At 45.8% G+C, this 23531-nt stretch overlaps 1 protein-coding gene across 1 annotated transcript in view; it reads left to right on the forward strand.

The window, feature by feature from the left end:
* Cd86 (CD86 molecule) overlaps positions 1-23531 on the forward strand; it is a 53953-nt gene that overhangs the window by 22322 nt on the left and 8100 nt on the right. The window contains exon 2 of the mRNA XM_059277487.1: positions 16819-16865. Coding sequence (XP_059133470.1) covers positions 16819-16865 — 47 coding nt within the window. The remainder of the gene's footprint in view (positions 1-16818; positions 16866-23531) is intronic.

The raw sequence follows: 23531 nt of genomic DNA on the forward strand, positions 1-23531 counted from the left end.
CTATTTCTTCAGTCCTTCAGGGGGCCACAGCCAACCTCTAAGAAAGCTGGTGAAGCACATTCTATAGGTCTGCCTCTGTCCCGAGTTCACCTCAGAGGCACGTAAGTGCCCCATCCAACCCAACTGACTAGAGAGCCAGTGCACAGCAGAAAAAAGATCCGAGTACCTGGGGTGTCGGGGCTTGGTTATATATCCAGGTGTGTAAAATCTATCAAAGAACCGGATTCAGAGAACTCACTGGGCATTCACACACCTCTCACATTTCTGCTTGCCATTCCCACCGCACCCCCCAAACACACACACACACTCAGAAGAGTCCCCTCCCCTGCCCAGGCATGGTGAACAAAAGTAATAGAAGCATTCTAGAGTCAGACAGTTAGGACTAGATTAGACTAGTCTAGCGATGAGAGTAGTGTGTGGAATCTGGCTTCTAGAAGGATCTATGGCGACATCCTTCCTGAAGTACTCCTCTGCTATCTGGAAGGGAGTGAGACCGCACGGAGCTTAATTGCTAGCCCCGGACTTCACGGATTTTACTCCTGGGACTCTGGGTGCATCAGGGAGGTGTCTGTTGTGTTTGAGAAAGGGGCTGTCTTTGGGGTTTTCCTCAGGGCTTTACACTTGCCGGCGGTCCGAAGGCACACTTGTAGTCATTCTCGTCAGTGGAAATGCCCACTTGCCAGCAGAAGTTATCTGGAACCAAGTACGGACACAGCCCCTGCTGGCGCTGTCAGTCTCTGTAGTCAGTTCCCCTTTCTGTACCTGAGGCTCTTCCTCAGTCCTCAGATTATTTCTCTCCGTGCCACAGAGGCCCGGAGGCCTCACGAGCTGAGAAGGCTCCTTTTACTTTTTTCTCTAGTTGAAATTTCTTTTTTACTTCTACTTTTTTGGGTTTTTTTAAGCTTCCACTTTTTTTTCAAGCTCCTGTAGTCCTCGGGAATGCTACCGTGCTTGTGTGTGTGGTCCTTGAGAGCCGCGGTGGAGAGACGCTGGTGACATGTATGTCCTCAAGACATGTGCAGCCTGGTGAGCAGGGGAGGCAGAAGCTACCTCTGGGGCAGATGTGCAGAGGTGGGCAGTCAGCTGGAGAGGGGCCGGGTGAGAGAGGGGAGAGGGTATAAGCTTAAACCTTTTGCCTGTCGCACGTGCGTTTCTGACTGTCTCCATCAGATATGGGACATTACCGAAATGAGTCTCCTCGGTCCAGATTATCTGCTGTAGTGAGCCAAGAGACAGGACAGGCAGAAAATAGAAGGGGCCACTTACCAAAGAGTTGGCAGCTGCTCTTGGTTTGGGGGTTCTGGGGGTTCCCAGAGGCTCGGTGGACACTGGTACTGCCGGAGCTCCTAGACCGGGCAACGAGGAGGGAGGAAATTCCCACAGTGCTCTGCAGTAGTTTCTGATTGCTTGTTCGGTTTTTCTTTGACAGGCCCAGAAATCCTTTCCCTTCTTCCATCCTATCTAACTGATTCATCTCAATATTACAGGCCATTAGCTCATTTGGGGGTTGGGGGGCCATACTCCTAGGTCGAAAAGGAGCCCAGGCAGTGGTTTGATGCGTTCTTCATGCTGTGTACACATTTGCATTTGCAAATAGGTTTAAAATATTGCTTCCATTAATAGCAATGTGAGCTTCTGGAGAGACAGGTAAAACAACAACGTTTATAGCTAAGGGAACTTCCCGCTCCTCAAACTATAATCATTAAGGAGTCGGCCACTCTTCTTAGAGCAAACCCTCATCTCAGGACTAAAACAAGTCTGTGCATGCTCAGGAAGTGGGTCTCTGTTGAGTTCTGCTGTTGCTGCTGTACTGTGGATGTGATTCGCAGAAGCTTCAAAGAAGTCTATTTTTGAATATCGGTTCATTTATGCGTTGAGCCTATGTTTGCTGACTTCACAAAATGCCCTAGGTCCGGGGAGTATCAAAGGAATCTAGGGACGTTATAGTCCTGAAGCTCCTAACAGGAAGGCAGTATTAACCACAGGGACACAGCCATTGGGTGACAAGGAGAAGGTTCTGTGTGGCTGCTAACTGAAACCGTGTTTAGTGCTTTCGGTTGTTTTAGCATCCCTGGGTGGGGAGGAGAATTTGATTTTATGAATTTGACATGGATGGGGAGAGGGAAAAATCCTGAAAGGTAAACCACCAAAACACACCAGCGTCTTCAGTGGAGAAATCAAAAGTTCAGAGGCCGTGTTTCAAAATGAGGTGGAAGTGGGAGTCGGGGGCGGGGAGTCTCTGGGCCAGGGGATTGCAGCTGAGAACTCACATAAGCACCATGGAAACGGATTTGACATGGGCCAGCAGGAGAAGGGAAACTCCTGGGAAGTCTTCCAGAAGGCGGCAAGGGTTGGCCCTGCACCTTTCAGAGCCAGGCAGATATGAGTACCAGAGGAAGAGGGAGGAACAGCAGGACCACAGCTCGGGCACACCAACTTTAATTAGACCGTTGCCCTTCTCTTTACTCTCTTGTGGGAAGTTATTTCTGAATGCTGGGTACTCTTAGAATCCGGCTGGGAAACAGACGCCATTTTGAACGCGCGTAGAGGAAAGACAAAGTGTGCTTTCGGTACATTATATCTCCCTGTCAAGGTTTAGAGACCTGAACCATGCCAAGTGTCCCATTCATTCCTTGTCTGAGTTCCATGTCCCATCTAGAGAAATTAACTTGAACTTAATTCCTGAGAGCTAAAAGCAGAATGTTTTTTTTTTTTTTCTCTTCTGCATGGCACTTGCATTTTATGGGGGCTTTCAAAAATGGCCTTGCCCTAAGGAATGAGTAAGAGGAAATCCCAAGGACTGGATAATATCATGGTGCATAGCATTGGGAGAGGGGACTGTCCCATAGCTTGTGCCCTGACAACACTGGTTTTTCTATTTGACCGTGGTTTTCGTTCTGAGGCAAGGAGAAAGGGGCTCCCCTGGGCACCAGGATGGGCAGTTGCCTATGGGTGAGTCTTGCGGCTCTGATTCCTGGCAGGTGAAGTTCTTGAGTTGTCTGGGCAGAGACCTAGGGAGGTAGCTGTCATGAGTTCACCTTTGGGTACTTTTTGGTAAAAAGGGAAAACTGGTTTTGAAAATCCATTAATGCTTTGAAAAGGGGATAATTCCTGACTCAGAGAAGGCTGACTAGAGCTAAGGGAACTAGGCATCTGTCTTATACCAAAACTTAACTGTTAGGGGACAGGAAACGCTAAATGATATTGCCATGCTCCTTCCGGGCAAGGGAGGAGGAAGGAACCTACAATTTAGTAGCTTAGTTTTATGAGAGGTGAGTCAAAGTATCCTTTTATTATTTGTGAATCTGATAATGTTCTTAATGTGTGGACATACTCTGCTCCTGAATGAGTGAAGGAAAGAACGATTAAAGAAAGGAAAAAAGCTACGTGAGGCGGTTCTCTACAAATAAGAGGCCAGAGGGGATTTTCTCCAAGGGGATAGAGACACCGAGCTGGACAGATGGTGCCACCTGAGCTAGAAGGAGACATGGCTGGGGAGGGAGCTGGGAGGAAGTGCAGCCTCAGGCTGAGTGACGCATGTTCATGGCCAATTGTCTCCGTCTCCAGTCTCTGGTGCCCTCAAGACACCAGGAAGCATTTGAGTTCTCAGTGAGCATCCTGTACACTTAGCCCCTCCCTGTAATGCCCGCAGCTCCTACACTGCTACACTTCATTCAGTCCGTGAGCCTTTTCGTCTGGGCCTTCTCCGCCACTCTGATAGCATCCCTCTTTTCCCAGGCCGCTGACAGGCTGTTTTCTATAAGCTTTCATGCGTGTTTTGTTATTGTTGTTTATTCTTCTTCCTTTTTTTCCTTCCTTCCTATTTTTCTTCCTTCCTTCTTTTCTTCCTTCCTGAGCTATTAATCCCAAACTTCCAATTTCCTATTGAATCAGATATAAATTCCTTATCTGACTTCTCAGCCTTGTTAAGCTCTCCTGCACTATTCACAGAAACGAATTTCCCATTATTTTTCCAGTGTCTCCCTAAATCCAGTCAGCTTTAAAACAAACAAACTTGCTATAAAGAATATGGTCATTCTTCCATGTCCAAATGTCCTTAAAAGTTATTCCAGGGGCTGAAAAGATTTATTGGGGGACCTGGGGTTAAGAGTACTGTTTGCTGTTCTAGAGGACCCTGGTTCTATTCCCAGCACCAACATGGTGGCTCACAACTGCCTGTAACTGCAATTTGAGGCAATCTGATGACCTCTTCTGGTCTTTGAAGGTGCTGCATACATGTGCTGCACAGACATACATGCAGGAAAAACCCCAAATACATAAAATAGAAAACAATAATTAAAAAAACCCAAGTAATTCTATTTGTTTGTGTCACAGAACCTTATCAAAGCAATAGAGCATCAGATATGAATGTTCCCAAGACAAAGAAATGATGAAGATTAGCGGGGATAGTTACACTACTTACCCTGATCTGATCACTGTTTGTTGTTTAAATGTTTTAAAATATCACATCGTGCCCTGAAGATATGTACAACCACTGTTAAAAGTGTAAGACTGGGCTGGAGATGTAGCTCAATGAGAGTATGCTGTACAAGGCCTGGGAGCCATGCCCAGCACCGCAGAAATAACAATTTGAGAAAAAAAAATTCTCAAAGACTATTATGCCAAGAAAAAAAAAATACATTGAACACAGGGGTGTGAGTATGGTGTGTGTGTGTGTGTGTGTGTGTGTGTGTATGTGTGTGTGATGTGTGTGTATGTGTGTGGTGTGTGTGTGTGTGTATGTGTGTGCATGTGTGTGCATGTGTGTGTGTATGTGTGTGGTGTGGGTGTGTGTGTGTATGTGTGTGCATGTGTGTGCATGTGTGTGTGTATGTGTGTGGTGTGTGTGTATGTGTGTGCATGTGTGTGTATGTGTGTGTGGTGTGTGTGTGATGTGTGTGCGTGCGTGTGTGTGTGTGTGTGTGTGTGTATGTGTGTGCGTGTGTGTGTGTGTATGTGTGTGGTGTGTGTGTATGTGTGTGGTGTGTGTGTGTGCATGTGTGTATGTATGTGTGTGTGGTGTGTGGTGTGTGTGGTGTGTGGTGTGTGTGGTGTGTGTGTGTGTGTGGTGTATGTGTGGTGTGTGTGTATGTGTGTGCATGTGTGTATGTGTGTGTGTGGTGTGTGTGTGTGTTGTGTATGTGTGTGCATCAAGACTGTGTGTGATGTTTAGCCAGGTGAAGTCATCAGCATTTGAGGGTAGCTTGCTAACAGCTGACCATGCTTCTTTAATTTACGTTAAGCAGATGTGTAGGATGCCTAGTGTGAGGACTGTTTCACAGAATGTCCTGGAAAGAGTTAGTTGGAAGCTTGCAAAGCCTTTCAAGGACAAAGCGGGTGGCAATGACATCCAGTTCTTGAACAGTTGTTGGTGGGGCAGGAGGAGACCTACTCTCAGAGGAGGACTCTTGAACAATGCAGTGACTCAGCCTGAAGACTGCAGAAGTGTCAGTGTTGGTGGCCAGATGCTACGCTAGGTAGGGTTTCACCTGCCGGAACAGAAATGGGCTCCAGAAGCCACTTGCCTGGCTCTGAGACCAAGGCAGAACCACCGCAGGCCCAGTTCTGACACCACCCCTTTCTCCTGTCTTTTCTGGGCTATAGGAGGAGTGCTTGCTCTTGCCCAGGTCTCCTGGTGGATCACTGGTAGTCAGCTGTGGCCTCTCCCTAGTCAGGTACATCCTCAGAGGGCACTGTACTGCTCACTATGTGAAAATGAAAGGAAAGGACTCAGGTGGGATACAGGGAGATGGGATGCCAGGGACATCTTGTATTTTCTTTTTCCTGGGAATGTAATGAGAATCATGGTTGTGGGTTTTAAAGTCACAGAGCTCAAGCACATAGTGATTGAAGAATCCCCTTGAAGAGTCTTTGCTGTATTATTAGCCCATTTTTGCTGGAACTGTTCTAGTGATAGAGTGCACACACCTCAAAAGGAAGTCTAGACTTTGGTTGTGGCTGTTAAAAGTTCTTCACCCCCCCACCCCCACCCCGGAGCTGAAACCTGCCCCCCTGTGACACCTGGCCGCTGGCACTGCTAGTCTTTCAACAGCAGTGTGTCGGCCTTCCCACTGGAGGCCCTGCACTATTTGCCCTTGGCCGTCACGGATTTGCAGAACCTTCTCTTCTTCAGGTCCACTAACCTGGGCCTTTTAATTGTTCCTCATTTGATATCATCACAATAAGCCCCAGTGAATCGTGCTGCCTTTTCAGTAGATAAACTCTACTTCTGTCAGGGTCACTCAAGTGCAACCCTGGCCTCGCTGCACAAGATACCACAGTGATGTGGTCTGATTATCACAGATGACATCGATCGGATGCTGGTTAAGACAGGATTAATTCGGCTCAGGGTGTGGCTCAGTGGTGGGACACTTGACTAGCATGCCTTGGGCCCCGAGTGCCATCTCCATCCCCTTCTCCCTCCAACGAAAGGGACCTACTTAATGTTGATGTATGTATTATATCACACTAACATTGTATAGTTTGTTTGCGTAAGGTATTTCTCTAGTGCCCACTATTCTGCTTACACAGTTGATAACCTAAAACCCGAGTTTAGATCTTTATGCTAACCCTTACAGGGCTCACTGTGTTCATGCCTCTCTTTTTAGGTTTCACGAATATTCAGTTGGCTGACTTTTGGTTAATTTTTGTGTCATTTGCATATTTCAAAAGAATCATGATTTCTATTGCTTTTATTCACAGTTTTAACGAATATGTGAAAATAAAACTGAAAAAGAAAAAAAGTCCTACAGTACCCAGAGTGCTGTTAGTTTTTTTGTCAACTTGATGCAAAGTAGGACATCTGGGAAGAGGTTCCCTCAGTTGAGAAAGTGGGTCCATCAAATTGGCCTATAGGCAAGTTTCTTGACTAATTGTTGCTGTGGGAGGGCCCAGCCAACTGTGGGAGATGATGCTGAGAAGTAAGAAATGTGAGCTTGAGGAGCGAGCCAGGAAGCCGTGTCCTCCAAGCCCTCCTACTTCAGGTTTTGCCTCTGGGTTCCTGTTTCTGCCCTTACTTCCCTCTGTGGTGGGCTGTGATTGTGACATTAAAGCCAAATAAACCCTTTCCTCCCCAGTTGTTTTTGCTCTTGGTCTTTCTCACAGCAATAGAAAGCACACTAAGACACCCAGAGAGATCTGAGCTAGTTAAGAATGAGTCAACTGTTGAATGAATGAATGAATGAATGAATAATAATTCTCATCAATGAATAATCCTTTCTCATCCTCCACCTCAAGCCATCAACATACCCAATTTATTGTAGTCCTAACTATATCTTGATCAACCCACTTCTCTATTTTTTTTTTGTTTTTTCGAGACAGGGTTTCTCTGTGTAGCTTTGCGCCTTTCCTGGATCTCACTCTGTAGCCCAGGCTGGCCTCAAACTCACAGAGATCCGCCTGCCTCTGCCTCCCGAGTGCTGGGATTAAAGGCGTGCGCCACCACCGCCCAGCCTCTATTTTTTTTAAGCATCCCAGACCCAAATTGCTGTAGATGTCTTTCTGTATGATGTGAAAATGTGTTGCTATGATTGACTGATTAAAAAAAAAAAAAAACACTGATTGGCCAGTAGCCAGGCAGGAAGTATAGTATAGGCAGGATAAACAGAGAAGAGAATTCTGGGAAGTGGAAGGCTGAGTCAGGAGATGCTGCCAGCTGTGGCCGTGAAAAGCAAGGTGTAAAATACTGGTAAGCCACAAGCCATGTGGCAACTTATAGATTAATAGAAATGGGTTAATTTAAGATATAAGAACTAGATAGCAGGAAGCCTGAGCCATTAGGCCAAACAATTTAAATAATGTAAGTGTCTGTGTGTTTATTTGGGTCTGAGTGGCTGTGGGCCCCAGGCAAGACTAGAGATAACTCCAGCGACACCAAATAGCTACCATTTTAACTTAAACAATAATATCGACCAATGTTGTAGGCTTCTTGCCTCTCTCAGGCTCCTCTGCTGTCCATTTGTTATACCAAAAAAAATATATATTTTTTAGTATAAAATTTTGGTTATGTCACTCTGCTATAATCTCTTTAGGGGTGGACATTTCTGTCATGATGAAGAACAAAATCTTTCACTGGCCTGTAAAGCGAGTGTGTTCTGGCCCATGCTGAGCTCTTCGGCCTTGTCTCCCACCTGCCTGCACTTGAACCACACGGACGTTCTAGACTCTTTTCTCAAGGGTCTCGCTGCTTCAGTGCCTTTGTGCACGATATTGCTTTTGTTCAGAATCCTTTCTCTTTTCCCACCCCCTCCCAACTCTCCGCCTAATTAGTGAATCTGGATCTGTTGTCTTCATACGTACTACGTACTACGTTACAAACTTTCCCCAGAGGCACAGCTGAAAACAGTGACCGCTTTACTCCTATAGTTATGGGGGTCAGGAGTTAGGCCTCAGGGGGTTCTCCCGTTCTCCATGGTATCAGTGCACTCATTTGACAGAAGCAAACGGAGGGCATTTTAGTCATCTATCTGGTAGCTTGGCAGATCCGACCGGAAGGCTGCACTCTGCTAGGACGGTTGACCCAAACTTAGACATGTGCTGTCTGCCACTGCAGTGTCAGGATAATGGAGCACCTTACATGGTGGGCTCAGATCCTTAGAAAATACATTCTTAAAAGGACATGTAAGAGTTTCAAGACTTTTCCTGACCTAGTTTCAGAAGCCCTGACACATTTTTTTATACCGAGTTCTAATAGTCAAAGCAAGTCCATTGAGAGCCAGCCTTAGAGGCAGGAGGAGTGATTAGATGCCACGTCTTTGTGTGAGGATATCTGAGGACAGGTGACCATATTGAGTCCACCACACCATCCTTCACATCTCAGTTTAAACGAGTTTCATGGAAAGTTTCTCAAGCACCAGGAACCTCTCTTCTGTAGCACTTGTCGTAAGTAAAAATTTTGTAGATATTTATTTATGTTCAATTGATAATTATCTTGCTCCTTCACCAAACTGCAGGAAGGAGAGCCATTTCTGACTTCGCTCACCACCCAGCCCCCAGCACTGAGCACAGTGTGTGGTTCAATGAGCATTTGTTGAAACACATGAATGCTTTAACAAGCACCTGAATCTTTTTTTTTTTTTCTTTTTCTTTTTTTTTGGTTTTTTTGAGACAGGGTTTCTCTGTGTAGCTTTGCGCCTTTCCTGGGACTCACTTGGTAGTCCAGGCTGGCCTCGAACTCACAGAGATCCGCCTGGCTCTGCCTCCCGAGTGCTGGGATTAAAGGCGTGCGCCACCACCGCCCGGCTAAGCACCTGAATCTTGATGGCAGTGATTCCATACTGCTCTCAAAACATGTCACTGTGCCAGAGCCTTGTTAAGAATGAAAGAATGACCTCCAGCAATGTCCATTCTTCATAGTTCAGAAACTTCATATCAAAGATAATGCTAGCTGCTGTAAGCATGTGACTTCAGCTTTTGGGACTCTCTGAAGCACCTCAGTACATGATGTCCCACTAGAGGCCGACAGAGGCTCCAGCAATGGGCGGCCTCGGGATCTGTGTCCTTCAGGCAGCAGGTGGACCTGCCCAGCAGTCGGCTTGTCCAGCCATAAGCGTACATAGTCATAGAACAGTGGCTGGGCCCTGGTGCACTTGAACTGTCAGACCTGGCCCTTCCTGCCGTGGTTGTGGCATCTGCTTCTGTTTGGAGCAAGAATGCTGCACACTCTGGAGAAGCTAAATGCAGCCACTGTCTGCAATGGTTTTCAGCTTGACTTATTCGTGGACACTCTGCCTTCCTTTCCAGTGTTATATGAGGGACCCAGACCTACACATCTTTAAATCTCCCTAAACCTTTACAAGCACTCTAATGATGAAGATATTCTGTAAATATTTGCCCAAAGGACTGTGGGAATGAACAACCTTGCGGAGACAATAGCCCATGTAACCGCATTTCCCTAGTACCCCAGTTACCACTATGTTCAAGACAACGTCTTTTCCATTTCTCCCAGGGAGCCCTTCTCCTGCTTCCTCTTTCCCACGAGTGGAGTCCTCTGTGTCAACCTCATCTCCTCTCTTCTGCCTCAACTAGACTCAAACACTCCTTCAGACCTGAGGAGGTCCGTTTTTTTACCTCTCCCTTTTCTGCCTCACTCTTCCTTTTCCCCAGAATCCCTGCGGTGTGCCTATGCTCAGCCCACTGCCTGTGAGGGGCAGAGCACAGTACTGCTCACTGCCTGGCAGAGGGGATGCTCAAGCAGCGTCTATGGAATGATTGGTCTATTAGGACAAAACCCCCATGCTGCAAATGGATGCTTTGACCCCATCCTATGCCTCCTCTCACCCCACCAGATTCAGAATCTTTTTTTGCTTGCTACCCATGCACTACTGAATCTGACTGGCACTTTTAAAGGAGCCAAGCTGTGTTCAAGAAAAGTCAGCCAAGTTGGATCGGTTTAAATCTCAATTCTGCTGTTACTGAGGACATGGCCTTGAACCATGTATCTTCAGGCCCTGAAACTGGTCCTCTATCTGTATTATGGGGGTGAACAATGTCACCTCGCCATGAAACACAGCAGGGTAATCAGTCATTCACCTGGCCACTGTTATTTCCATTTTGTGAGGGCACAGATACGCAAAGCCAGTGACAATGGCACTCTGATTTCTAGAATGTCACTCTTCTTATGTGAGCGCTGTTGCTTTTTAGGTTCATCACTAGCTCACCCACCTCTCAGACCTTATTCTGCTTCTAGAGACAGAAATCTGTCAGAGAATCCCCCCCTAAATTCTTAGGTTCTTTCCCTTCCCACTGCCACCGCCGAGCGCTCCCTCAGAAAGTAAGACTTTCCATTTCTTGCGCCACCTGGTAAAAGTCTTAAACTGTGTTTGAAGTTGGGGGGCGGTTCAGTTCTGGGGAAGTGACATTTCTGCTCTTCTGAGCCAACGAGAGTGGAGGAACTGGCTTCCTAACCTAGACACACACACACACACACACACACACACACACACACACATATTCTCACACACTCTTTCTAAAAGGAAGGTTGTGTCAGTGTTTTAGAAATGGACACTGGAGATGTCTGTAGTATTTGCCAAGCTGGTGTGAAGTCTCCACATGAGCATTCGGGATGCATCCCTGAGGAACCATGGCTGCCTGTTAGGCCAGGGTGTGAGGAGTGAGAAGATTGCTGTCCTGGAGCCCCTAAAGGGCTTTTGCTGGCATGGGGGTGGGGCTTACCATAGGTAGTTTCAGAGGATAAAGCCAGTACTGAGCTGGGTGTGGTTGTGCAAGTCTATAACCACAGTACTTGGGAGACTGAGGCAGGAGGATCCTGAGTTTGAGGCAACCCTGAGCCATAGAGCAAGACCCTGTCTCAAATCCTCACCCTGCAAACAAAACAAAACAAAACAAAAACAAAAACCACTCACAAAACTGGTTATCAATGCAAGGAAGTGCAGGAGGCTGCTGCTTCTGCTCAGGGAAAGAAAAGGCTTCCAAATGGAGAAATTTGCGTCAGCGTGGACTTCCTGGATAGGGCCAGAGCTTCATCCCACCCAGTGAGTTACAGGGACTATTTGTTCAAGATTTCCCAAAGCCATAATGCAGTGGTTCTCAACCTTCCTAATGCTGTGACACTTTAATACAGTTCCTCGTGTTGTGATGCCCCTCAACCATAAAATTATTTTTGTTGCTACTTCATAACTGTAATTTTGCTACTGTGAAGAATCGTAATATAAATACCTGATATTTCCAATGATCTTAGGTGACCCCATGAAAGAATCCTTTGACCCCCAAAGGGGTTGCGACCCACAAATTGAGAACCACTGCCATAATGGTTTTATGCAGTGATTTGAGTTAAACTAATCTGTTTCGTTTATAACAAAGCATAATTTGATTTTGTGTCCCTGTTTGTTCGACATGTCGGGTGGGGAAAACTTCTTTGAGTAGGTTAAATGTACCAATTTTTCAGGTCCTAAAACAGACTCTTGTATTTAGGTAAGAATTCAGACCTAGGCCGGGCGGTGGTGGTGCACGCCTTTAATCCCAGCACTCGGGAGGCAGAGGCAGGCGGATCTCTGCGAGTTCGAGGCCAGTCTGGGCTACCAAGTGAGTCCCAGGAAAGGCACAAAACTACACAGAGAAACCCTGTCTCGAAAAACCAAAAAAAAAAAAAAAGAATTCAGACCTAAAGAGGCCCCAGCCTCAGATCCATGCTAAGTAGGATGCTATGAGTGACTTAGAGTGAAAAGATGGAAAAGTGTTCCCAGGCTCCGCCCTCGTTGCCATGACAGCTTGAGTTCAACAGACAATGCTAAACCTATTCCCCATGCTGGGTTGCCTCGCACAGCCTTGATACAAAGGGAGGAGCTTAGTCCTGTCTCAACTTAATACGCCATGCTTTGTCGACACCCATGAGAGGCCAGCCGCTTTCTGAACAGAAACAGAGGAGGAGTGGATGGGGGAGGGGCAGATGGGAGTGAGAGAGAAGGAGAGAAGAAAGTTACTGGACACCAGGCATTGGTTCATACATCGAACATCTAATATTTTAGCAACTGAACTTACTTGTAACGTTATCACAAACTGCTAGCTTCCTATATATGTAATATATATATATATATATATATATATATATATATATATATATATATGTGTAAAAAAGGCTCCTACAGTTCAACACGAGAAAGCCAGACTCAAAACAGGGCAAATAATAATAATAATAATGTGTGACGAGTACATGGAATAAGAAATGTGAAAGTCTTAGTCATTTGACAAGATACTCAGATTCATGAGAAAATTGTGTTTTGAAATGACAGTGGAAATCACCTCACAGCCATAAGGATGGCTTAGACTTTGAAAACCAAGTCAGAAAAGTGTTGGCAAGGATGTGGAGAAATCAGCCACTGTGTGCCTTTGATGGGAATGTAAAGAACTACTGGTGTACAGTGGTTACTCAGGGAGTTTAAAATAGAAGTTCCATATGACCTCTTCTTCCACTTCTCGGTTTGCGTCTGAAGAAGTGAGAGCAGAAAACGGGGGAGAAATTTGTATGGCCACGTTCACAGCAGCATCCTTCACGGTACTCAGAAGGTGAACGTGATTCAAGCAGCCGCCTGCAGATGAGCAGATAAGCTAGAAGCAGGGCGAGCATCTTTAGAAGATGGAGACTCTGGCAGGTGCTACAGTACAGATGGGCCCTGATGGAGGGGCCCCTATGGCACCGTGCTAAGTGAAGCAAATCCTCCACAGAGGCTAAATAGTGTAAGATTCCAGTCACTCTAAAGAAGTCAGATCCATGGAGGCAGAAGGTGCTCTTTGAGAGGGTGACAGGACAATCACTGTTTACTGACTCCAGAGTTTCCATCTTGCAAAATGAAAAGACTTCAGAAGATAATGGTGTTGGTGATTACACAATGTGAGTCTATTACATGCCACTGCACATTTGGAAATGATCAGTCTAGTCAATTTTGTGTGTATTTTTTTTACCACAACTAAATGTAATTTTTAAAAAAATTACAATGAGAGGCTCAATTAGTGAAACACTTGCCTGGCATGCACAAGGCCCTGGGTTCAATTCCAAGCACTGTCAAAAATGTATAATGATATGTCATTTTAACCTTTAAATAGTACAGATCAGAAATTAGAAAATATACAAAAAAGTATGAGAAAATAAGCAGTTACCTGTTGATGGGAGTTTAAATGTATAATGGGGAAGACAATCATTCCGTATCTGTGAAAGCAAAAATTGCATTACCCTTTAACCCTTAGTTAGGTAATTCTGCTTCTGGGAAACAGCCAGCTCCTGAGATAGTTTGGGTTTTTTATTACAATAAAAAGATTGGGAACAACTTAAGTATCAGTCACATGGCTATTTGTATCAAGTAGACTACAGTAGAATAATATGCAACTATTAATATGAGGGTGCTAATTAATACAGCTATAAAATTATCCCCAATTTGGTAGTGCAAGTGAAACACTATGTACTGAGTATTATTATTTGTGTTTTAAAATGAAATAAGAATACATATGGATCTGTGTTGTTATTATTATTTTTGTGTGTGTCTAAAATAAATCTAAGCAAAGGCAAGAAACTGGTAACAGGTAATATTGGTCATTCCAGGCACATCTTTGGAAGAAAGTTAGATAGCCAGGGACCAGAGCTGAGAGAGAGACTTGCTTTCTACCGTTTGTCGCCGTGATAGCTAATAACGGCTGCCGGCTTGACAGGATCTAGGGTCTCCTAGGAGACATGTCTGAGTATGTCTGTAAGTGAGTTTCCTCACTGGGTTAATTAAAGTAGGGCACCCCATCTTAAATGTAGGCTGTACCATTCCATGGGCTGGGGTCTTGGACTGAATAGGAAGGACAAGGCAGCATGAATACCAGCCTCTCTCGGCTTCCTGACAAAGGGTCCAATGTGACCAGGTGCCTCAAGCTCGCACCCCCATGCCTTCCCTGCTATGATGGACTGTGCCCCAAAACTATGGGCTTTTTATCAGATTTGTTGTTGTACAACAAGAGAATTAACTAAATACATCACCTCTACTTAAAAAAAAAAAAAAAAAAAACACAAGGTCTCACTATGGACCCCTGTTGGCCTAAAACTCACCATACAGACCAACCTGGCCTAGGGCTTGCTGAGATAGGTGGATATCTACTTCTGACTCCCAAGTGCTGGGATTAAATGCATGGATTACCGTGTCCAAGAATCATCTTTACTTTTTTTATTGAGATAAATATTTATTAGGTGTGCAATAGTCATTTATAAATAAATTTTACATGACATTTTCCACATAAATAACAGTTCAAGTTTTTGCATATTGTCTTTGAGATGGCTCATGTGACATATGAATTTTAAGTTGATAAGAAAGGAAGCAATTTCTGTGCCATTTTTTTTCTTCATTGTGGGAAGTTCTGTGCCTTAATTTTCTTTTCTTTTTTTTCTCATTTTTTTCATTTTTCTTTATTAAGAAATCTTCTACTCACTCCACATGCTATCCACAGATCCCCCTCCTCCCTCCTCCCACCCCCCAGCCCTCTTTCCCAAGCCACCCCACATCCCCACATACCCCAAATCAAGGTCTCCCATGGGGAGTCAGCAGAGCCCAGCACACTGAGCCTAGGCAGGTCCAAGCCCCTTCCCACTGCACCAAGGTTGTGCAAGGTGTCACACCACAGGCACCGGATTCCAGAAGCCTGTCCGTAGACCAGGGACCAATCCCGATCCCCTGCCTGGGTGCCCCCCAAACAGTTCGAGCCAAACAAGCATCTTCCGTATCCAGAGGGCCTAGTCCAGTCCCATGGGAGCTCCACAGCCCCCAGTCCACTCATATTTACTTTTAAATTTTGTTTTGTTTTGTTTTTCAAGACAGGGTTTCCCTGTGTAGCTTTGCGCCTTTCCTGGAACTCACTCTGTAGCCCAGGCTGGCCTCAAACTCACAGAGATCCACCTGGCTCTGCCTCCCGAGTGCTGGGATTAAAGGCGTGCGCCACCACCGCCCGGCCTTTTAAATTTTTGTGTTATGTGCAGGTATAATCTCTAAAAATTCTTAATTAAAACATTGCAGTCTAGAAGGATTGAAACACACACACAAACACACCTTAGCCCATTGCTCTGTGCTAAGCACTGTAAGAGCAGAGGGAGTGTCCACATACACCACCTGAAGGGTGGAGAACAGATTTAGACAATCCACCTTCCAAGGGAGAAATTTTTGCTATCCACTAAATAGTAGTGTGTCTTCCCTAAGCACTAGTTTCCCTTTGTGTGCAAAGCCGGGTATTAATCCACCTGCTAGGCTTTCCTTCTCACGTGGGCCGTTAAAAAGCTACAAGCCAAACTTGTGTGCCACCCAACGCAAGGTGGCATATTTCCATGGTAAGTCTTTAGCATTGGCCTTGTCTTGGGATCTGCTCCAAACTGCTGTAATTGGTTTGTTTTTCCACCATCTTCTAATGTTGGTCCTTACCCTGTGTTTCCCGTAAGCCCCACAGTCATTGGGGTCTACGGTGAGTGGGTAAGTGGAGAAACACAGAGAAAACAGAGGAGGGGAAGGCTAGAGATTGTAAAGCCCTGTGTGACGCTTTCTTCGGATCAGGCTGCAGACGAAGTGGGTATGTCGGGCAGTTATTCTCAAAGTGTGGCCCTGGGGATTGTTAGACAAAAGATTCATCTCAACCTCTTGGGAAATTCTCTGTGCACAGCCCAGGGGAAGTGTTTCCCGTGCTTTCCGGGTGACTTGTGTGCACACTGAAGTTTGAAAACCACAGGAAAATTAAAGGCAGTTTGATTTTACTCAAATGTCTGTGTTCCCTCGCACCCCTAGCGGTGCTGGAGAAAAAGGAACTTTTTGCTGTGCTCTACTGCAGAGTGTCCCTGAGCCTCCTCGACTGACATGAAATGCTTCCTGCTAAGGCCACAGTCCAGATCAGTTGTGGGGAGGGTGTGGAGGGATAGGGAACACTGTTTTACTACTTCATTCTGGAAACCAGGTCTCTGCCTTTGTGAGACTTGGCCATCTTATCTACCCTTGGACTTTTCCTTGGAATTTCCTGAGTCTAGGAAGGAAGAGGAGAGAGGAGGGAGGAGGAAGGCGGCCTCTGTTACCATGTTTGGAAGTAGCTGCCATCTTTTCTGCCCACAGTTCCACTGGTCAGAGCTCAGGTGCTTGACCCTGCCTCACTGCAGAGGAGGCTGGGTAATATGGCCTGTGTGTGGAGCTAAGGGGGCGGGGGGAGGGGGGAATGGCCTCAGTGAATGTATACATTGACTCTGCCACCCCTGGGAACCACATGAATTCCAAACACCATTTCCAGGTCATGTTTTGAGGTACAAATGTTTTCAATTTCACTTTCTAACTACGTTTTGTCTTATCTTTTACACTCTAGCACCATGGGATTGGGAATCCTCTTTGTAACGGTCTTTGTGCTCTCAGGTAAGAACCTTTTTCCTGTGTAAAGTCTTGGAGTCCTTCTGCTGTCCCTCAGGGAGTTGAACCACTGCAAGCCCAGGCTTGAGAGTTGGTGGGGTTTGCTCAGGATTGATTCGAGTTGCCTTAGACTCCATAGCAAATAACTTTCCTAGAGACCAAGGAAGGGTCAGGACCAAGACCAGGTGTAGTCTGGGCATCTCCCTGCTCTTCCATCAAACTCCCAGGATCCAGACACACAGCACAAGGTGGAGTGTCCCATCCAAGGCTTATGGAGGGCTACAGAAGGCCACTGCAGAGAAACCTCTGACTTGGCTCCACACATACACGCTCTGGTCTTTCCTGCCCTCATTTCCAGTATTCTCAGGCCCTTGGGAAACAGCTGGTGGACTTCCCAAAGCCTCTTGCAGCACTGATTCCTGCCCACACCCTTCTTCCTTCGCCTGTGCCCTAGTTCAAACTCTAGACCTGTGACTCTGGACTTCCAATTAATCATGCCAGCCAATGTATCATGAAGCTAAGGAAGCTGATGCTACAGGTTCCCCTTGCACAGATTCCCCCTTTCTGAACCTATAAAGACCCCAGGAGGCCCAACCTAGTAAGATATGGATAAGATAACCACAATTAATTAAGATTCACACACACACACACACACACACACACACACACACACACACACGAATGATGATCCCCCATCACAGTCTCCTCCTGCTGGGTGACATTTTTGTGTTTGAATTGTGTGATTTTTTTCTTTTTCTTTCTTTTTTTTTTTTTTTTTTTTTTTTTTGGTTTTTCGAGACAGGGTTTCTCTGTGTAGCTTTGCGCCTTTTCCTGGAACTCACTTGGTAGCCCAGGCTGGCCTCGAACTCACAGAGATCCGCCTGGCTCTGCCTCCCGAGTGCTGGGATTAAAGGCGTGCACCACCACCGCCCGGCTGATCTTTTTCTTAATAGTGCCCAAAGTTTAGATTTGTAAGGCTTCCCAGAACTCAGCCCCTCCCAGTCCATTGCTCTTCTTTGGGATGCCTCTCTAAGCAGCTGGCTGGAGGCCCTACCATGAGTCTGCAACTGAATGCTGCTTTATTTCTGCTGGCCCACCCTTTCCTGTTACTCATTTCTCCACCTCAGCTGTCAGAGAAGCCACCTCAGCCTCGGTGACAAGCAGGCAGGGTAGCTGAGCTGGCAGTGTGCCAGAAGCATCTGCAAGCCACCCCTGACCACCTGGCCTCTGACTAACCAGTTCAACCACAAAATCATCTCCTCCATAATGGTCACACAACAGGCCCTTGGACACTGTTCCCAGCCCTGGCTGGGTAAGGAGGAGCTGGGCACTGTGGAGATATTCTCTCAGATCTCAGCGGGTGGAGACAGGCCTTTTGTGATTTGTGTTTTCTGCTTAGCACCAAAGCTTGCCGAGGCTACCAGGGTGAAATCTACAGATGCTCACCTATCCATCATCAGCAGTGTAGGCGAGAAGAGCAGCAGCTTTCATCCGCCAGGGCCGATGACCTGGAGTCTCAGTTCCTGGGGAGGTAGAAAGGCAATGTGTACACACACAAATATCAGGGGTGGGGGAGATAAAGATAGATTGTGCATGTGTATACATGTGTGTGTGTGTGTGTGTGTGCGTGCGTGCGTGCGCGCGCGCACAGGTGCTCCTATCTGTGTGTGTGTGTGTATACATACATATATGTCTGTGTGTGTGTGTGTGTGTGTGTGTGTGTGGTGTATATATGTGTGTGTATACACATTTGTGCCAGTGTGTGTGCTTGTGTACCACTCTGTGTGTGTGTGTGTGTGTGTGTGTTTGTGTGTGTGTGTGTGTTTTCAGGTACTTCTCTGAGCACTTTGTAAATAGCAATTCATTTAAAAATCCTAATAACTTGCTTCATTAGACCTTGTCACTATTCTCCATTTTAAGACAAGGTCCCTAAAGTGCAGAGAAGCTTAAGTAATTGACTGAAGAGCAACTCAGCTCCTAATGGGAGAGTCCAGATTCATTTGCAGTGGTGCAAGTTGAACGTCACTGACGTGTGACATCAGGCTGTTTCTCCCAACTCCTGCTCCTGAGGCACCTACAAGCGGCCGGCTCTGTTTCTTGGTGACTCAAATAGCTTTGGTGGAGGATATTGCTTCAGCTTAGTCCTTTCTTGCTCACAAGTCGCCTCCTTCCCATCCTCCTCTTGTCTTGAACCATACCTCAGATGGCCTTGTAGCTTAGATCTTAGCCCTGCCTGTCACGGTGGCAAGCCTAGCTTTTAGGGTCTGGGAGAGAAATGTCCTGGAAACAAATATTCAGTATCAGCTTCACGGAGACACCTTCCCTGTCCCCAGACTTCCTGGCTCTGCCCTTTGAAAGTGAGCAAGCAAAGTTGAGAAACCCACCAAAACCAAGGGCAGGTGTTACTTTGCTTTTGACCTGCTTTGAAACCATGGAAACTCCTAGCTCCTGAAAAGGAAGGTGATGATGTTGAAACCATAAGAAGAAAAAAAAAAAGAAAAGAAAAACTCTTGAATGTTAACTGATTGTGTTTCGTGGTAGTGAGGGGATGTATGCGAAGAAGATACATGTTAGGGAAGAACAGATTTAAAGAAGGTAGAAAAACAGCATCAACCATTAGAAAATGAACTCGCCAGTATTTCACTCATCACTAAAAGTAATGACAAGATAGTTGCAATCCGTTTTCCAACCTTACATTTTTTTCACTGTGTTAATCATTTATAAGCGTACTTCTTTTTTAAAATGTTTTTGAAAATTGCAGTCATGTACACAATGTGTCTTGGTCATATCCACCCCACTCCTTCCCTCAGCCCCCCTAAAATACCTCCGTCTCCCTCTCAACTTTGACTATGCGTCCATGGGACCGCTGCATCGACAGCCCTAGTCCCCAAGGCTCATTGAGTACAGCCAGAGAGCAGAGAGGTGGGAAGAATGTAAGAGCCAGAGCATGGGAGGAGAGTTGTGAACCGCTGGTCTCTGGACATGATGCAGCTGCTAGACATGTAAATTGACAGAAGCCGTGGTCATCTGCACAAGACAACCACAAGATCAAGAAAGTTAAAAGTTCCAGCAAGGAGCAGTGAGGAGCTCATCCCCACCCCTAGCTGAAGAGCTAATGGGAATTGATGGCCACTGAGAGAGTCACTATTCTTAGGGTGGGGACATTGATATCTATGGCTCCAGTGGGTGACCCACATATACGTGCATATGCACAGCACTAAACGGATTTAGAATGTGTCGTTAAATTAAAAGCCAGCCATTTTTTAATGTAGAAAAAACCTATTTGGAATTAGTCTGTCTCTCCTTTTAGGGCATACCTCTGCTTCCTGAGCTAGGGAGTAGAGACCTATCACAGGTCAGACATCCAAAGAGAGAAACAAGATGAAATTGGCACTAATAATCCACGGGGATGGTGGGGGGGGGGATGCAAAGTTGGGTAATTTATGAAGATAGATAAGACACAGAGCAAAACAATTCTGTCCCTCTTCCCACACCTTCCACATCTTCTCTCTACCTAGAAATTAGACACCTTTGTTGCTGCCCCTAACTAATTGGTGTGGCAGCAAAGGACAACCTTGTGGTATAGCTTCTCTTTTTCCACCTTTATGTGGGTTCTGGGGGGTCAAGCTCAGGTTACCAGACATGTGCAGCCACCTTCTGAGCCTTCTCACTGTCCCTTCCCTCTAGGGAGCCTCCAGCCCGGCCTTCAGGTGGCTATGGCCGCAGGTGCCTGCACTGTGCCTGGTCCGGTTGGACCCTTGGCTGTTGTTTTCCTGAGGGTTCTCCAGGTTCTGGAGTTCTCTTTTTACCCCAACAGCATCTGACTCAACAACCCTGCAGTGGTCGATCGAGTCTTTCTTACTTGGTGTGCACAACACAGCTCAGACCGATTCTGTGCTCTGTGGAAAAAGCCCACCGTCTGCCCCCAGATTTCTGTAGGTTCTGGATGGCTGGATGAAATAGCATTTATGTGTTTACCTTGAGCTCCTATTTCTTGTCACTGTTGACTGGTCACTGAAACAAGTACTTGGGGTAAACAACAATTCAAACCTATTGTGCCCAAAGAGTCGCTTTGCTCAGCCTTTTCAAATGCACGGATCTTTCTCAGTAGGGCGTGTCTTACCCCAGTTAGTCACTCATTTTTAGCGGATCCCAGAGAGAATGAATGAGGAGGGGAGTCATTGAGGAGAAAGATGGAAATTGGTAAGAAAGAGCAAGGCCTTCCTGGTGGATCGGCTCCTTTGCGAACAAACAGGACCTTGAGACTGGTTTATTTATTTTTCTTTCTGAGCAAGGGAACCTTAATTTTGTTTTTTAAATATAACCTGGGATTTGACCCCCTCGGTATCAAATATGTTTGTGGCATCAAAGGCCAACTTCACACTAATTTGAAGATCTTAATAGGCTTTATTTGATAATTCTAGCATTACACATCACTCCATCCTGTGAAATAGAAAAAGTACCCCTCAAGGGCTGAGCAGAAGAGGTTGGTTTCATGGAGAGAGAAAGGCTGAAAAAAAAGCAGAAACCAGAAAAAGGGGTTGGTCATTTCAGTGATACTTTCCCGTAAGGTAGAGGCAGAACAGTAGAAAAACAGACTGGGTAATACCTTATTGTTTCGTGTAAGGATGTGTGGTGCATACATTAAGGGAGTCTCGCTGTTTTGCTGATCAGCTAGTTTGGGAAGTTTGGGTGTCTCATTCTCGAAATCTCTTGCAAGGTCAGATAACAAGCTGGTTTGGATTTGGTGGTGTGGAGGGCTAGCATAGGTGACCCTGTTTTGATTTTTTCTAGCCACGAACATGAAACTTACAAACCCTTCCTGTATGGACCACCCTTGCCTTGTGATGGGGAACATAAAAGATAATGTCCCCAAAGTCTCCAGGCAAATCCAGATTCTTTTTCTGATAGTCCTCGTTTTTGCTTCATAGTCACTCACTGTCCTTGGCTGTAGTACCTCTGGGTATCCTAGGCAATGTCCGTGTGTGCTCTCTTGGGCATTTCCTGCAGATAATCAAAAGGTGATGGATGGGATGGCAGTGAGTAGGAGAACCACTCTTAGAGATAGGGGAGGAAGATTTAAGAGGAAGAAGAGTGTATCCGTTGCTGTCTACACGAAAGCACCCAGAGGGCCATTGGGTATGGTATCTGGGACTCCAGTGAAGGCTGTGGACCGCAGATAAGCATCTGTTAGGTTATTGAATCGAAAACAGATTGGATCACTCTGTTAGCGGTTGAACCAATGGGCATTCAGAATAAATCCCAGCGAGAATAGCACATGAACCAGGGAGTCAGACTGAGGAAGTTCATTCCAAGAAGACAGGATGTCAAAACTGAGCAACTTTTGATGGTATGGTCAGATGGGGTGAGGTCAGAAAGAGCACAGGGCTGCCCTGGTGGGAGCTGCTAACATCTCTTATCAGGAAAGTTTCAGGAGAGATGGGGGTGAGCAGTGGAGAGGCGGGAGCTGTTTCTGCTCACTAGGGGACTCTAACTAAAATGAAAAGCAAGGGCAGAGGGATCATTTTGAGACAGGGTGGTAAGACGGGAGGCCACATTCTGAGAAATAGAACATCACAAATTTCAAATGTTACCTGTCTGTTCAATGGAATCACTTCCTCTAAGAGTGCTCATCCATCCAGTTATAAGATCAGATCTGTAGACCCGAAGTGGTTTCTTCAGTATGCCTTCTACTAAGGCAAAGAAGCACATTTACTGGCCTTACTGGTGAGAAATGGTTAAAAAGCTGTATTATTTCTGTGCTGTTCAGTGTAATCGCCACTAGCCATATGTGACTTACTAAGCTTGAATGAATTGAAATTAAATGAGATGAAAAAATTCAATTTTTCTCTCCAGCACTGTAAAAATAATCCGGTTTCTCGGTCACATTTACTAATTATCAAGGATTCGAGAACCACATTGTTCAAAACCACATAAGAACTCTCTCATCTCAAAGCATCCTTTGGGGGGAATAATGCAGTGTGGGGACAAGATTGAGGTCTCAATGAAATTGAAGACTAGATATAGAGAAAGTAAGAGTGAAACCTGGAGGAATCACGGGTTATGGGTAGAGATGAGTGTGCTGAGGCCAAGATCTGAGGTCCTGAGCCTCAGGTGACTCTGCTTGGGATCATGTCATGGAAGATGGAAGGCTTCTGAACTAGTCTTTGTGGCTGATGAAGTCAAGCAGCTTTGATATAAGGTTGTTGGTAGACTCGGTGGTGGACAAACTGTTAGATTATCTTGACAGTTATGTTGAAAGTTGGTTAGAGAGAACAGCCTTGAATATAATGCCAAAATCCTCCTTGAGTGAAGAGGTAGTGACTAATAATCGATGGTTCACATCAGTGAGATAGGTTACATAGACTAATATAGATCCCTCTAAATGAAGAGGGCTGCTCAAGGTCCTTGTTGATGAAGCCAGCAGTGTCTGGGGGCCACACAGATTTCCTTTGAGTAGAACTGGATATCACGGAAAGAACATTTAAATGTATACTTATTAAAGAGGCTCAGCTATCATGGAGTCTAGTACAATGGAACGGGACTTCCAGCAAGCCTAGAAAAGCTTTGGAGGAAGTTCACAAAAAGAAGAAGAAACTTGGAACATAATGGCATAGTAAAACGAGGAAGAGATGATTAAAGCATCGCCCGAGTTTGGGGTAATGACCAGGG

Source organism: Peromyscus eremicus, chromosome 12 (genome assembly GCF_949786415.1).
Source record: "Peromyscus eremicus chromosome 12, PerEre_H2_v1, whole genome shotgun sequence".
Classification (NCBI taxonomy): domain Eukaryota; kingdom Metazoa; phylum Chordata; class Mammalia; order Rodentia; family Cricetidae; genus Peromyscus; species Peromyscus eremicus.